Source organism: Pithys albifrons, chromosome 7, assembly GCF_047495875.1.
Source record: "Pithys albifrons albifrons isolate INPA30051 chromosome 7, PitAlb_v1, whole genome shotgun sequence".
Lineage (NCBI taxonomy): Eukaryota > Metazoa > Chordata > Aves > Passeriformes > Thamnophilidae > Pithys > Pithys albifrons.
The window spans coordinates 18,836,190-18,849,159 of record NC_092464.1 but is presented as its reverse complement, the minus strand read 5'-3'; the positions used below and the strand labels follow the sequence as shown (position 1 = coordinate 18,849,159).

Genomic DNA, 12,970 nt, shown 5'->3' with positions numbered 1-12,970 from the left:
GATGGTACCCATAACAGCTGCAAGGAAGATATCGACGGTTCATTTTTGATTTAACTTGTATTTTAAAAAAGCACCAGTTAAATCAATGTCAATTATGTGAAAACATTCAAGTTCGGGACTAACCTCGTTCTCTCACTCTCCTTCATTTCCTAGATACTTCAAGGAGAGCTCCATTGATTACCTATCCTCCTCAACAGCAAACACTGCCTGAGATCAAGACCAGGAAAGTGAGGGAAATGCCTCTTTTCCAAAGGTGAACCAGAGGCAGGGGCACTGAGCCCCAGGAGTGACACCATCACCTGCCACCACTCTCCAGCCCTAAGCCATTTGCCAAAACTGGGGGTATCAGACTGCGTCTCTCCTCTCCAAACGCTCCCTAACATGTTCCAGTTCCCTCCTAAACCATGGCTCAATGACTGATAAAAGATGCCACAGGGGTGAACAAGAAGTGGTTTGGAAAGACCTTTGTTGTCACTTCCCAAAATGGCTGAACATGATTTAAAGACAATCTAGTAAAGCACAATTTTATTACGGCCTGGTCACAGCTGGGGTCACACAGGGGGCCCAGGCTTCCAAGTATGTGTCCACCAGGTACTACAAAACTCCAGTCCTTTTATGCAGTTAGCGCTAAATATTATCTATTACAGGCAGTCTGTAGATTTATGTCATGAATTATACATTCTGTTGTTTATGTCTTATGTTGTTTACAATTCTTCACACACACACACACACACCCCCATCCAGGTTCTGCTCTCTTCTCCCCCTTCTGTGTTAGAAAGCACTTCTCATGTCTTCAAGCTTCTCCATTCAAGCAAGTTCCCTTATCTTAGTTGCACATACTCAAGCCAGCTCTAGTTCTCTTTTTATCTTAATTGCCCACTGCTTGGGCTAGTCCTACTTGCAAACACATTTTGCAAAGTCTCAGTAAATTTAAAGCTAATAACATAGTTAAAACTTTGAAGCCATATTATTTTATCTTTGTTTCAAACATGGAAAAATGTTGTTCCTCTACCTATAGCACGAACGCTGCCCTCTGCCACCCCCAGCAAAGCCCTCTCCTCCCTGCCCAGCAGCACTCTGAACATCCTGAGGACTCACAGACATCGTATCTCCAGGATTATTCTCAAGGTACTCTGGCTTCACTGCGCTGTGTCCTATTACACAGGACAAACCTATAAATCAAATGTGTGCCCCCCACTCTCCCCTGTGCTGGCAGATACAGAATGCAACTATCTACAAGTCCTGCTGATGCCCGTCATTTAGTGCAATACTTTGTAGACCCAAGCATAGGGAGTGATTAGAGCCATAGTATTGATCACATGCTGTGCTGAATGTCCTTACCTGCCATTGAACTCACTCTCTTACACGTGAGGAGAGTTCAATAAACACATGTATATACCAGTCTGATGACACAGCACTATTTTTTAGCTTTAATTTTAGAATTAGACTAGAAGAATTAGACTAAAAAGAAAGTAATTTTGTATTAGACGCAATTATTAGCTTGGGTATCTAATTCAATCAAAAAATTTCCTTCCACTTTGCAATCCAATGCAATCTAAACACTTCCTTCTACATCCTTCAGGAAAGATGAACTAATTCCAAATCAGAAATGGAACCACTGGGGGGAAAAGCAGGCAGTGGCACTGAGGCTTAACCTGGAAAACTAACTTGTGTTTTGGTCTGCGTTGGGAGGACAGAAGCCAAACGAGAACGCGTGTCCTATTACAGGTGTATTTTTAGACTAAGCCAGAGAATCACGCGGTGTGACCCGCAGGCAGCGCAGCGCCTCCCGCAGCGCTCCATCAGCTTCCCCGGCGCTCCATCACCTTCCGCAGCGCTCCATCACCTCCCCCAGCGCTCCATCACCTTCCCCAGCGCTCCATCACCGGCATTCCGGCAGGGGCTCCGGTGCGTGCGAGCACCAGACCCGTTCCCCTTAAAAACAACCTAAACCGGCTGCAAGCAAATGCCCCAGCAGGACTGTGTCATATTTATGGCTGCAGCGACTGTTCATTTTTTAAGCTGATTACTTTGCCTCTCGGTAAGAAGCGACTGAAACCCTCGCCTGCAAATGCTGCATTGCCATTTTTGCGGGCGCTTTGCCCTTCGCTTTTTATAATGTCTGTTTGTAAGGCCCGTTCCGGCTGCGCGCAGGGACCGGGCGGCCCCGGGCCCGCCCCCGGCAATGGCGGCCACGCTGTGCGGGCGGGCACTGGGGGGCCGCCGGCTCCTTCTGCCCCTGCTGAGCTGCTCGCGGAGCGCCCGCAGTGCACACGGGGGCTCCGGGACCCAGAGGGGCTCAGGGACCCACCGTGGCACAGGTACCCACGGGGGCTCGGGGACTCACGGGCTCGGGGACCCACAGCTCAGTTGGTTAAAACTTGGTTGTAATGATGCCAAGATCATGGGTTCAATCCCCTATATGGGCCATTGACTTAAGAGTTGGACTCGATGATCCTTGTGGGTCCCTTCCAGTTCAGAATAGTCTGTGATTCTGTGATATTAAAAGGGCCTCTGGGACCTACAGGGGCTCTTGGAGCCACGGGGGCTCAGGTACCCACGGGGGCCCGGGGACCCCCCCCCCCCCCCCCCGCCTGGAGCTTGGGGAGCGGGGAAAGAGCAGGAGCTGCCCTGCAAGAGGAGGGCAACCCTGCCCTCGGTGTCCCCTAGCCGGTTAGTAAGGGCTAAGTTAACCCGGCGTAGGTTTTTCTCTCGCACTGGCAGGCAAAACTGTAGGTTAACTATCGTTAGTTAACTGCTGGTTAAACTATCGTTTTCATGAACCGCCCCGCCCACCCTGCAGATCTCACCTCTGCATTGCAAGAGATGAGTGCAGGCAAGCATCACTCAGGAGCTGATTGTTTTTCCAAGGTCTTGAAGTGCTGATGGGGGAGGTAGGCAGGGAAGTAGTTCCCCCCCACCTCAGACTTTCTGATTAGCAAGGTATTAAACCATTTTACTCACTGTTTTCAACTTATTAATTCTTTGCTAATCCCATACCACCATAAGTGCTCTGTGTGGTGTGTACGGACTCACTGGAGGCGTTGTTGGAGTTTTGCGCTATGATGGATTACTCACGCTCTCCCATTGTTTGTCACTCACTTGACTATGGCCCCATTTCTCTTGGTCTAGGTGTTTGTTTCTTCCAGTGCTCCTTCTCAGCACCGCTTTTCACTGGATCCTGTGGAAGTTCTAGTCTTCAGCAGCCCATAGATGAACATCTGTTCTGGTTTCCTAGGGTTTCCAAGAGACAAACTGCCAGACCTTTCAGTGACACCCCCAGGGATGAGGAAGGAGCACCAGCAGTTATCCCAAGCCAGGACAGTGGGCAGCGCTGGGAGGGTGGGTGGTACCTGTGGTCATAGGTGCCTGTTTTCATTATAAGCCTTCCCAAGGGGTTTGCTGGAGCTGCTCTCTAATTGTAGCACGCTGGATGGAAAGCTGATGCAGAGTCCTGCATTCACCCATTCTCATGACCCTGAACTGCCTTGTTGTCCTCTATCTGTACCTGTAAAAACTTTGGGAGAACTATGATGATGGAAAGCATCAATACAGTCTGACTTTAAATGGTGTTAAAAATAATACAAATTATCTTTCTGTATCTAATTGTAGACAGAGGGTCTCTGACTAAACAAGCTGAAGCAAGTGCTGCTACAGACTGGAAAAAAAAATTGACTCCGGAGCAATTCTGTGTTACAAGAGAAAGAGGAACTGAACCGGTAAGCGAAGGTGCTAATGCTGTCCAAGGGTAAGGCACCTCCTCTGCCTGCTGGGCAGAGAAAATCCTGCTGTGGGGAGCTGTCACCACTCAGTTGCTTCACAGGATTTCCCCTGCCTTGCTGTTGATGAAAGTTGGACTCAGCATACTGAATGGGGTGTATTTTGTTCTGGCACAGGCTGGTTTGCAGATGACAAAACATTCTGCATTCTTTTCATACTTTGTTGGGTTTTTTCTGGGATACTCTGCTGCCAGCTCAGCCATCTGTGTGGCAGTAGTGGAGGCCTCTGCAGAGGGGAGAGAAATCATATTTTTGTCTCCCTTTTTTGACCATATGTAGATTCACCATGGAAGGATTATGCTTAGCACTCCATTCAAGAGATGGGTTGTCCCTCATGTGCCTGATCACCCACCCACTTTGTCCCCACACTTTGCTTCCTTCTGTGATAGAGGCCACATAGTGTTATGGGTGGAGCACTGGCATCCATAGCCCAGAGCCACGACTTCTGAGTGCATGGAGCATGTACCATGGGATTAAGTCATGTGAACTGTGCCCAAATTCATACCTGTAAAATAAGGATATGAGTTCCAGACCATGCAGGAAGGAGAAAAGTCCCTTTGTAGAGCCACTTTAAAGTTGTGGTGCTCCATGGCAGAGCCCTGGTCCTTGGGATCCTGCGTGTTTCACCAGTTCCTCAGAGGTCCCAACTCCAGCCCTGGTACCTGGATGATTTATGAACCTGACTGGCCTCAAAAGTTTCCAGGGGTACGGGGTAGTCTTTCTTCACTATTAATCCAAAGGCATCCTCCCCTTCATTTCTTTGGGCTGCTAATGTTTGTTCTTCAAAGCCCCCCTGTGAAGCCTTCTTTTTATGGTTTTTCTCTTGTTTTGAATCTGATTCCTACATGCTTGTTCCAGATGGCGATCTTTTAAAGACCTGCATTATTAACTTCTCTTTTGTTCCTTTCTTTTAAAAAAGCCATTTAGTGGGATCTATCTGAATAACACAGAATCAGGAATATACCACTGCGTGTGCTGCAATGCCCCACTCTTCAGGTAACATCCTTAGGATTTCACAGTGTCTTTAACATGTCCTAATTGTGGCAGGACGGGCAGTGTCTTTTCATGAGCTGAATGGAAAAGAAAGAGGAATGGATGGAAGGACAATCCCTATGTATGACCTCCAGAATACCTGTGGTGATACAGACACATGGTATGCCTGTCCTCAAGCATGTGAGGGTCTCCAGTGGCCATCAGACAGTTGCTGCATTAGGGTCTGTCTGTTTCTCCTGCAACACACTGTACTTTTTGGTTGATAATAATTCTCTGTTTAAGAAATCCTTAAGCCACAAGCTGCCAGAAAATACATGTATTTATGCATGAGTATCACTATGTGTTGCTCTGTTCTTGTGCTCCTCCATAGTCATCTTCTGCCACTCATGCTGCTGGGCTAGAGCGACCTTTGATCTGCCTTTGGCTCGCTGTTGGTGATGTTCTTATTGCTGGGTCCCTCACACTGGAGCTGAGACCACCTCTTCACCTCCACCCCCTCCTCGTTCTGTAAATTAAATTCCACTATTCTTACCTTTTTGTTATATCTACTTTTTAAAACCTGACTGCAAATGACCGTGCTGTTAGTCCCTGTGCTCTTTACAATACTATATGCTTGGACTTTGCAACTTCATTAACATCTAAGTAGAAGGAAATAGAGTGCCTTGGAATAGGATGTGCAGAGGGTGTTCTGTTCTCTGTAACTGAACCAGAAAAGACAGTTTCTTTTATTTTTGGTCTAGAAAGTAGCCCTTATTTATCATTATTCCCAATGGAGAACTCAATGAAAGGCCCATCTTTATGAAGACTAAAGGATGCATCACAGATCAGAACTTCAGATGGGAAGCTGAGGAACAAGAGATCTGGGTAGTAAGAAAGGAGGGGAAAATGTAATGACTATATTAAAAATAAACCTAAACGAAGTAATTAAATGTTAAAAATGGAGGCTGATCATTGTGAATGGTTAGTTTTTCTTTGGCCAAGTACAGAAAACTATTGTTATGCAAATATGTGTTTGCTTAAATGTATCTTTTTCTATAGAGGTTTGCTAGTAAACATTTCTTAATAGATTTATTTCAAAGTTAGCTCAACATTACAAAATATTCTGAAGACAAGTACAAAACCTAGTAATACCTCTAGAAAATTCAGATAAATTAGAGAAATTTTAAATGACAAAGCTGTGGAAGAGTTCCTTCAATTCCTTCAAATTTTCCTTCAATTTAGGCATCTTTTATATTAGACAACATATATTGACAGACCAACACAAAGAGAGAGAAACACTGGAGGGAATTGCTTCTGCTGCTAAACTAGTAACAAAACAAGAATATAACCAAATAGTCAGGCTGCTTTTTGCACTATCCAGCTCTCAGAGATTATCAGTAATTTTGTTTAGATCACAAGATAATGCTGAGCCTCACAAACAAAGAACCCTCAAACTTTTGGAAAAAAAAGTCTTGCAAGAAAATTGGAAACTATTAAATGTGCAAAATGGTCTGAAAATTTATTTTCCATGCATGTATTATGTTGCGGAGAACACAATGAGGGGGAGAAATGGTTTTGGATAAGAGGTTCATTCATCATATTTATTTCCTGTCCATTAAAAATGTCCTTTCTTTTTCAAATGCATTAGAACATTAGCTACAGGTAAACATGGAAGTATTTCTTCCTTTCTTTGAAACATGTGTGTATATACTTATACCAGAATTTATTACCTTCTGCTACCAAATATTCATTTGAAGGAGTTGGAAATACATGGAACAAACCCCTAACCTTTATAGATGGCAAATTGTGGTGCTTTAATTAAATGTGAAACCTTCATCAAACCATAAACCTACAGCTGAGATTCATACAGCAAAAAGCACTTTTTAGAATTATCTGGATTCCATCCAGGATGACTGAAATAAGGATCAAAGTAAATGACATGTGCTGGAGGAGTGGTGTGTCGAAGGCTAATCTAATGCATATGTTTAGGGAAAGTTCATTTATCCATATATTAAGTGGTGAGATACTTCAAAGGACAAATATGATCTTGAACAGCAATATTTTCAAGTACTAAAATGTTTCTCTTAGGGAATCTTAAGTGATATTACTGTTAGTAAAACAACACAGAGGCCATTTCTCTTGAGAGCTAATTTAACAGCTCAAAGGATTGTTATTTTAGCAGTGGAAAACATCTAAAATACACTTAAGTATTGTGAGTGGCATGTAAGGCACAGAGTCAGTCAGGGTCAGATGCAAAACCCACATAGCATTAAAGACTTTCCTTGACTCTGCAGAGTTTCAGGGAGGATCTTTTTATCTATATACGAATAAACACAAGAACCCCTGTGTCAAAAAAAGAGTTCTGATAAAAAGGAAACCATACAGATATGTCAGGGAAACTCAGAAGTCATGTATGTGTTCCCCAGGTTATTTTTGGCATGTCAGCGGCTGGTAGGCACAGTGTTAATGTGGTTTTGTAGAAGGGAAAGCAGGGAGCCCTCCTTGGCTGGAAAGAAATAGTCCTGGAGCCCTAAGGACCTTCACAATCAGTCCACAAACTGCATTTGCTTCAGTGCAGGCTGCTTCTGTACTGTGTCCTGTTTCTCTCCAGTTTTGTGGAAAGGAAGAGGAAAGAGAGCATTTCTTATGGATATTTGTGTGTTGATGTAACGGACTAAGCAATAGCCCACACAAAAACTAGCCTTTGGTCATTCTGTGCTTGCAAATCCTCTTTTGTTTCTGGGGTTGCATTACTCAAAGACAGCCCTGTACAGACAATTATAACACACACACTGACACACAGACTGTTCTTTGGGTTGGACTTTTTAAGCTTTTTGCCTAGCATGTTTGTATTGTCTTTCTGAAAGGCACTGCAATTAAGATTTTCAGATTTTTCTTCACTGTGTTAATTTCCCACAAAAATATACATGATATATGCTACATACTTTGTTCTAAATTCTGTCTTAAGTAATGGACTAATCCCCTTGACCAAGAGCTGCTACTGGTGTTGATGTCTCCATCCACCACTAGATGCCAGTAAGAGCATTCAGTTTGTGAAATGGAAAAACGTGAGAAATTGAGGGGAAATGGTTCAGATGTGTCTCCAGACCACTTATCTGAGAAGTATGAGAATCTGTCTTCATTTCTAGTTCTAACTCACACTAAGTCCCTCGTTGATAGGAGAAAGTCCATATTGCTATCAAAGTTTGCACAGCTTTATATAGCAGGGGTTATTTTATTTCTATACCAAATCTCCAAATTATTTTCTGATCATATTTTCCAGTGTGCTCTAGGTTTTATTATGCAGCTAAAACAGTGTTGGTCATCCTAGATGTTAACAGGAGGCACTCACAAGTTGACAGTCTGTAGTACTGTTTCTGATGGCTTCGATTATCTATTGGGGTAAAAAACTGGTCTTTGTGCTGTGAGGATTTCTCGTTGGTTCCTTGATCGTTTGAGCAATGCTCTATTTGATTTTCTAAACTGGCTTGATGGCTGAAGGCAAGACAAAGGCGTTATCATCAGGTGTGAGCCTGGACTGATGGGACAGCCCAGCCTTTGTCCATTATTTCTTCTTATAAACTCTCAGAGATTGTGCTGTATTGGGCCAGGCTTCGAACTTTGTAGGTGTAATTCAGCTAAACACTATGCTCAATTGTTGGGAAAACCCTTTTCCAAGCTTTATGAAATGCCACCCTGTCATTGAAATAGAAACAGTGAGGCAAACTCTCCTGCTGTGGGCTGATCAAGAATTCCCTTTGGAAAAGAGTTTCCAGCATGATCTGATGTCAGTGAGAAAACTTCTACTATGCCAAATATTATTAATAGTGGTACAAGACAGGAATAAGGAAAAAAACCAATGTTCTTAATAGAAGCAGACTTTTTTGTAACATCTCAATAATTAACAAGAAAATCTGATTTCCACTGTAGCTCAGAAAAGAAGTATAATTCTGGGACTGGATGGCCATCATTTTCTGAGGCTTATGGCACTTGTGGCAGAGATGAAAGTAATACCAATATCGTGAGACGACCAGATAACTCATTGGGATTAACTAGAACTGAAGTCCTCTGCAAACAGGTATGTTTATTTTGGAGATGATACCCAAAGACACAACTATTAACAGAGATGTTTTCTATCTACGAATCTGCCTGAATGCAGCAGTGAGAATTACAGTATCACTGGATCCATTCTGTCTCACTTCTTGGTATGAAACACATGAGTATCAAATATAGACAGTCAGTTTGTTGGGAAATAAAATATGTGACTAGGGAAAGCAGTTGTGTAAGTATAGCCAAGGGCTGGAGTTTAGACAGAAAATTTACTCAAAGGACCTCAGGTGCACGGTAGGCTGTGACAAGAGACAGTAGAAGGGACTCTGAGATAGGGTCCGTGCATTTGGCCCATCACAGGGACAGTTACTCCTAGTTCAGCCCTGCTAAATATTTGCTAAAGATGTTTTTAAAATATGCAGAGATGGAAACACCATGACCTTACTAGGTAATGAGTTGTAACCTACACATCTTCCTACTGTTGGTTCGACACTGGGGAAAACAGTTTGCTTTGCAGCCATTGAAGCTTATTACTGTGTGCCCTGCATAGTGGTGGCTGTGCCTTCCATCTCCACAGCTATTTTCTATGGATTCTCTTGTTTCACAGAAGCCACCCTTCTATTTTTGATAGCTATTTTGACTCCCTCAATCATCTGTTTTCTAGACTAGAAAGGTCCAGTTCCTTCAACTGTTTCTTTTTACGCAATGTTTAGTGTGCTGCTTGTCCTGTTGCTCTATTTTGAATTCTTTTGAATTGGCTCTTTCCCTCCTCCAAGTACAGGGCAAAGCTGGACACGGCACTGCAACTGGGCCCAGCCTGCAGCACAGGTTAGGGGCTGTTCAGGTGTGTTGTAAATCATGTTCCTGTCCTTACACCTTGACCTTTCCCCAGCCCATGACACATACCTGTTTTAGGATGTGCTGCAATACTCAGGTCCCATTCTAAAGAAGTGTCACCCCTAACCATTTCTTCCCTATCCCAAACCTGTTTATTACTTTTGTTAAGGTATAAAAGTATGCAGTTAAGATTGATGAATTGCATCTTGGGTTTGTTTTTGTATTGTATGTGTGTGTCTATTTTTCTAAACTGTTAAGATTGTTAATGCTGTCCTTCAGTCTGCTTGCAGCCCCTTCTAGCAGGATTATGTATTTCTGCAAATATAACAAGCATTCGCTGCAGTTCATTTTCCTGGTGGAGTTCATGTTTGCAGCAATATGCAGCAAGCACCTTTCAAGAACCTCAGCTGAAGACAACCTTCCATTTTATAATCAGCCACTGATAGCTATACTGAGTCTCATTTTTTTCACAAGAGCAATTTGGAGGAGGGAGAATCCTCAAGTTAATCTGTAAGAAGGACCTACAGTGACCGTCTTAATTAACTTGACATTTTCATAGTGTACTTAGGTGTCTGGATCCTCCCATTTATTTCCTATACTTTTTGGCACTAATACCTTTTTTATTCCTCTTCTGGGATCTGGTTGTTTGGGGGCAGATATTTGCGTCCTGGCCAGACGTGATTACTCCGGGATGTATTATTAGTCACTCTCTAACACTCCTCCCAACATACAACTCAATAGTGAATTAATCATAAAAGTTTCTTAATTCAGGATAGCACAGTAGGTATGAGGTTCAACAAGGGGAAGTGCCAGGTCCTGCCCTTGGGTCACAACAACCCCAGGCAGCACTACAGGCTGGGAGAACAGTGGCTGGAAAGCTGCCCAGCAGAAAAGGACTTGGGAGTGTCGGTCAACAGCAACTGAACATGAGCCAGCATGTGCCCAGGTGGCCAAGAAGGCCAATGGCAACCTGACCTGTGTCAGCAACAGTGTGGCCAGCAGGACCAGGGAAGTGAGTTTTCCCCCTGTGCTCAGCACTGGTGAGGCCACATCTCAATTGCCTTTTTCAGTTTTGGGCCCCTTAGTTCAGGAGGGATATTGAGGCACTGAGGCAAGTCCAGAGAAGGGCAATGAAGTTGGTGGAGGGTCTAGTGGGTAAGTCCTATGAGCAACAGCTGAGGGAGCTGGAGCTGTTCAGCCTGGAGGAAAGGGGACTCAAGACTGACTTTATCACTGTCTACAATCCAATCCAGTCAGATCTCGGAAGCTCAGCAGGGTCAGCCCTGGTTAGTACTTGGATGGGAGACCTCCTGATAATCCTGGGGGCTGTAAGTTCTAGTCCTCAGGACTTCACTGTCACTGTCCAAGATTGCTCAGCCATGGCAAATGAACCTTAGGAGTTAAAGGGTGGGGCCAGTTCTGCACACGCTGTGCCTCGCCTAAAAAATTCACTGCGCAGGCTCAAAGGGCACACCCATGTGGGGAGAGCCCTTCCCAAATGTTCATTCGCAAAGCTGAGCCATACATACACAACTGCATGAAAAGAGGTTGTAGTGAACTGGGGGTTGGCCTCTTCTCCCAGGCAACCAGTGACAGGACAAGAGGACATAGCCTCAAGCTGCAACAGGGGAGGTTCAGGCTGGACATCGGGGAATTTCTTCATGGAAAGAGTTGTTAAGCATTGGAATGGACTGCTCAGGGAGGTGGTAGTCACCATTCTTGGAGATGTTCAAGTAATGATGAACATGACATTTAGTGCCATGATCTAGTTGACAAGGTGTAGTGATGAGTCATGGGTTGTACTCTATGATCTGAGAGATCTTTTCCAACCTAAATGGTTCTGTGATTCTGTAATAATGCAATAATAAAATGGTAATAATTTCTGTTGCAGTGTGATGCCCATCTAGGTCATGTATTTGATGATGGTCCCGCACCCTCTGGGCAAAGGTTCTGCATCAACAGTGTTTCATTAAACTTCAAGCCGAGCTCTGGTCAGTGAGAAGTGGATCTCTGTGGCTTACAAAATGTCCTTTCTCTGCTCATACAGCATGCTTGTGAAAAAAACCCATGCTTTTAATATATAACTCAAATTTTAGTATTTATGCCATAGTAGCTTTGTTTTCCAGCTATTGTCATTGTTGATAAAATACATACTTTTGTCATAACTCTTTTGCAGTCTGTCTTTTCATGGTTAGTGTGATGTGTTGATCTGCTAATTGTATTTTTTAATAAAAAAAAATCTGGTCAATGGTTCACATTCATAACTACCATCATTAACTGTATTGAGGCTGACGAAATGAGGTGCTCTTCTAAACTTGACTGCCTATTCTGAGCAATAGCTGAGGCACCCAGAAACACATATACATGGCTGATCATGCCAGAGCTTATACTTCTCTAAAATCAAATCCTTCTAAAGGGAAGCAAACATAACATGAATCTTCAAATAAGGTTTGGGGGAGGGGGGGGGGGCGGGGAGAGGAGGGCCCTGATGTGAGAAACCTTTAGCCAAGACAAGTGATTTTTCTGTGAATCTATAAAAACAAAGTCCTGAAGGCGGGCCTAATTAAAACTATTCCAGGCAATGGTACCAGTGGATACATGGAGTCTTTCTTCTTTTAAATCAGTTATTTTGATTCTGTGTCCAGTAGTAGAGCTGAAATAGGGTTTACTCCAGGAACTTTGTCTTACAGCAGTAAGATAATACAATGATATAGGTAGTATTTCCAGGCTTCTGGTATCACTTGTGTATTTCAGAATTAAAAAAAAAAAACAAAAAAAAAAACCAAAAAAACCACACAAATGTGAAATTTACTGCATTTGGGGCAAATAAATCAGCATCAAAAAACGGGTTGAGTAAAATGATTCTTTTATTGAAAACATGCCTTGTCTGTTCTTCCTTGTACAAGTTTGTAAATACTTCCGTATTCTCCCAAGCACTGTCATTATGGTTTGCTCTAACAGAAGAATAAATCCTATGTTCGTTAAATTGAACTTTCGTGCTTTCAGATTTTTTTTCAGAGAAAATAATCTCCGAGTCAGAACATCAGCTTCACTAAACTGGCTGGGTTTAAATGCTTCCCTGCTGAGAGTTACTAGGCAACGCCTCATTTGGCTTTACCTGTAACAGACTGTTTCCATTCTCCCCACTTTGCTTGCCTGAGTAATAATAAGGATGTGTTCATTTACTAGTGCAGTGTTAAAACTGTTTAAATGAACCTCTGTTGCACTGATTTACTTTCAGGTCTCTGTCTTGAAGCTCTGCAGTTTTCCATTCTCCTATACTTTCTACAGGAGAACTCTACAATTCGTAACTTTCAAAAACATCATAGAGA

At 43.2% G+C, this 12,970-nt stretch overlaps 1 protein-coding gene across 1 annotated transcript; it reads left to right on the top strand.

Moving 5' to 3' along the window:
• Positions 1-1,223: 1,223 nt before the first annotated feature.
• Positions 1,224-12,613, top strand: MSRB2 (methionine sulfoxide reductase B2). Its single transcript, XM_071561242.1, has 6 exons — positions 1,224-1,293; positions 1,775-2,041; positions 3,613-3,719; positions 4,699-4,775; positions 8,682-8,829; positions 11,530-12,613. Exons 1-6 carry the CDS (start codon positions 1,224-1,226, stop codon positions 11,635-11,637), a joined length of 777 nt encoding a protein of 258 aa, XP_071417343.1. The 3' UTR covers positions 11,638-12,613.
• The last annotated feature ends 357 nt before the right edge of the window (positions 12,614-12,970 follow it).

Excerpts from the sequence above, each read along its gene's own strand:
- MSRB2 (XM_071561242.1), top strand. The coding sequence starts at position 1,224 with ATGCAACTATCTACAAGTCCTGCTGATGCCCGTCATTTAGTGCAATAC. Across the intron at positions 1,294-1,774 it reads TGTAGACCCAAGCATAGGGA|GCAGCGCAGCGCCTCCCGCA; the intron begins GTGATTAGAGCC and ends TGTGACCCGCAG. Across the intron at positions 2,042-3,612 it reads GCTGATTACTTTGCCTCTCG|ACAGAGGGTCTCTGACTAAA; the intron begins GTAAGAAGCGAC and ends ATCTAATTGTAG.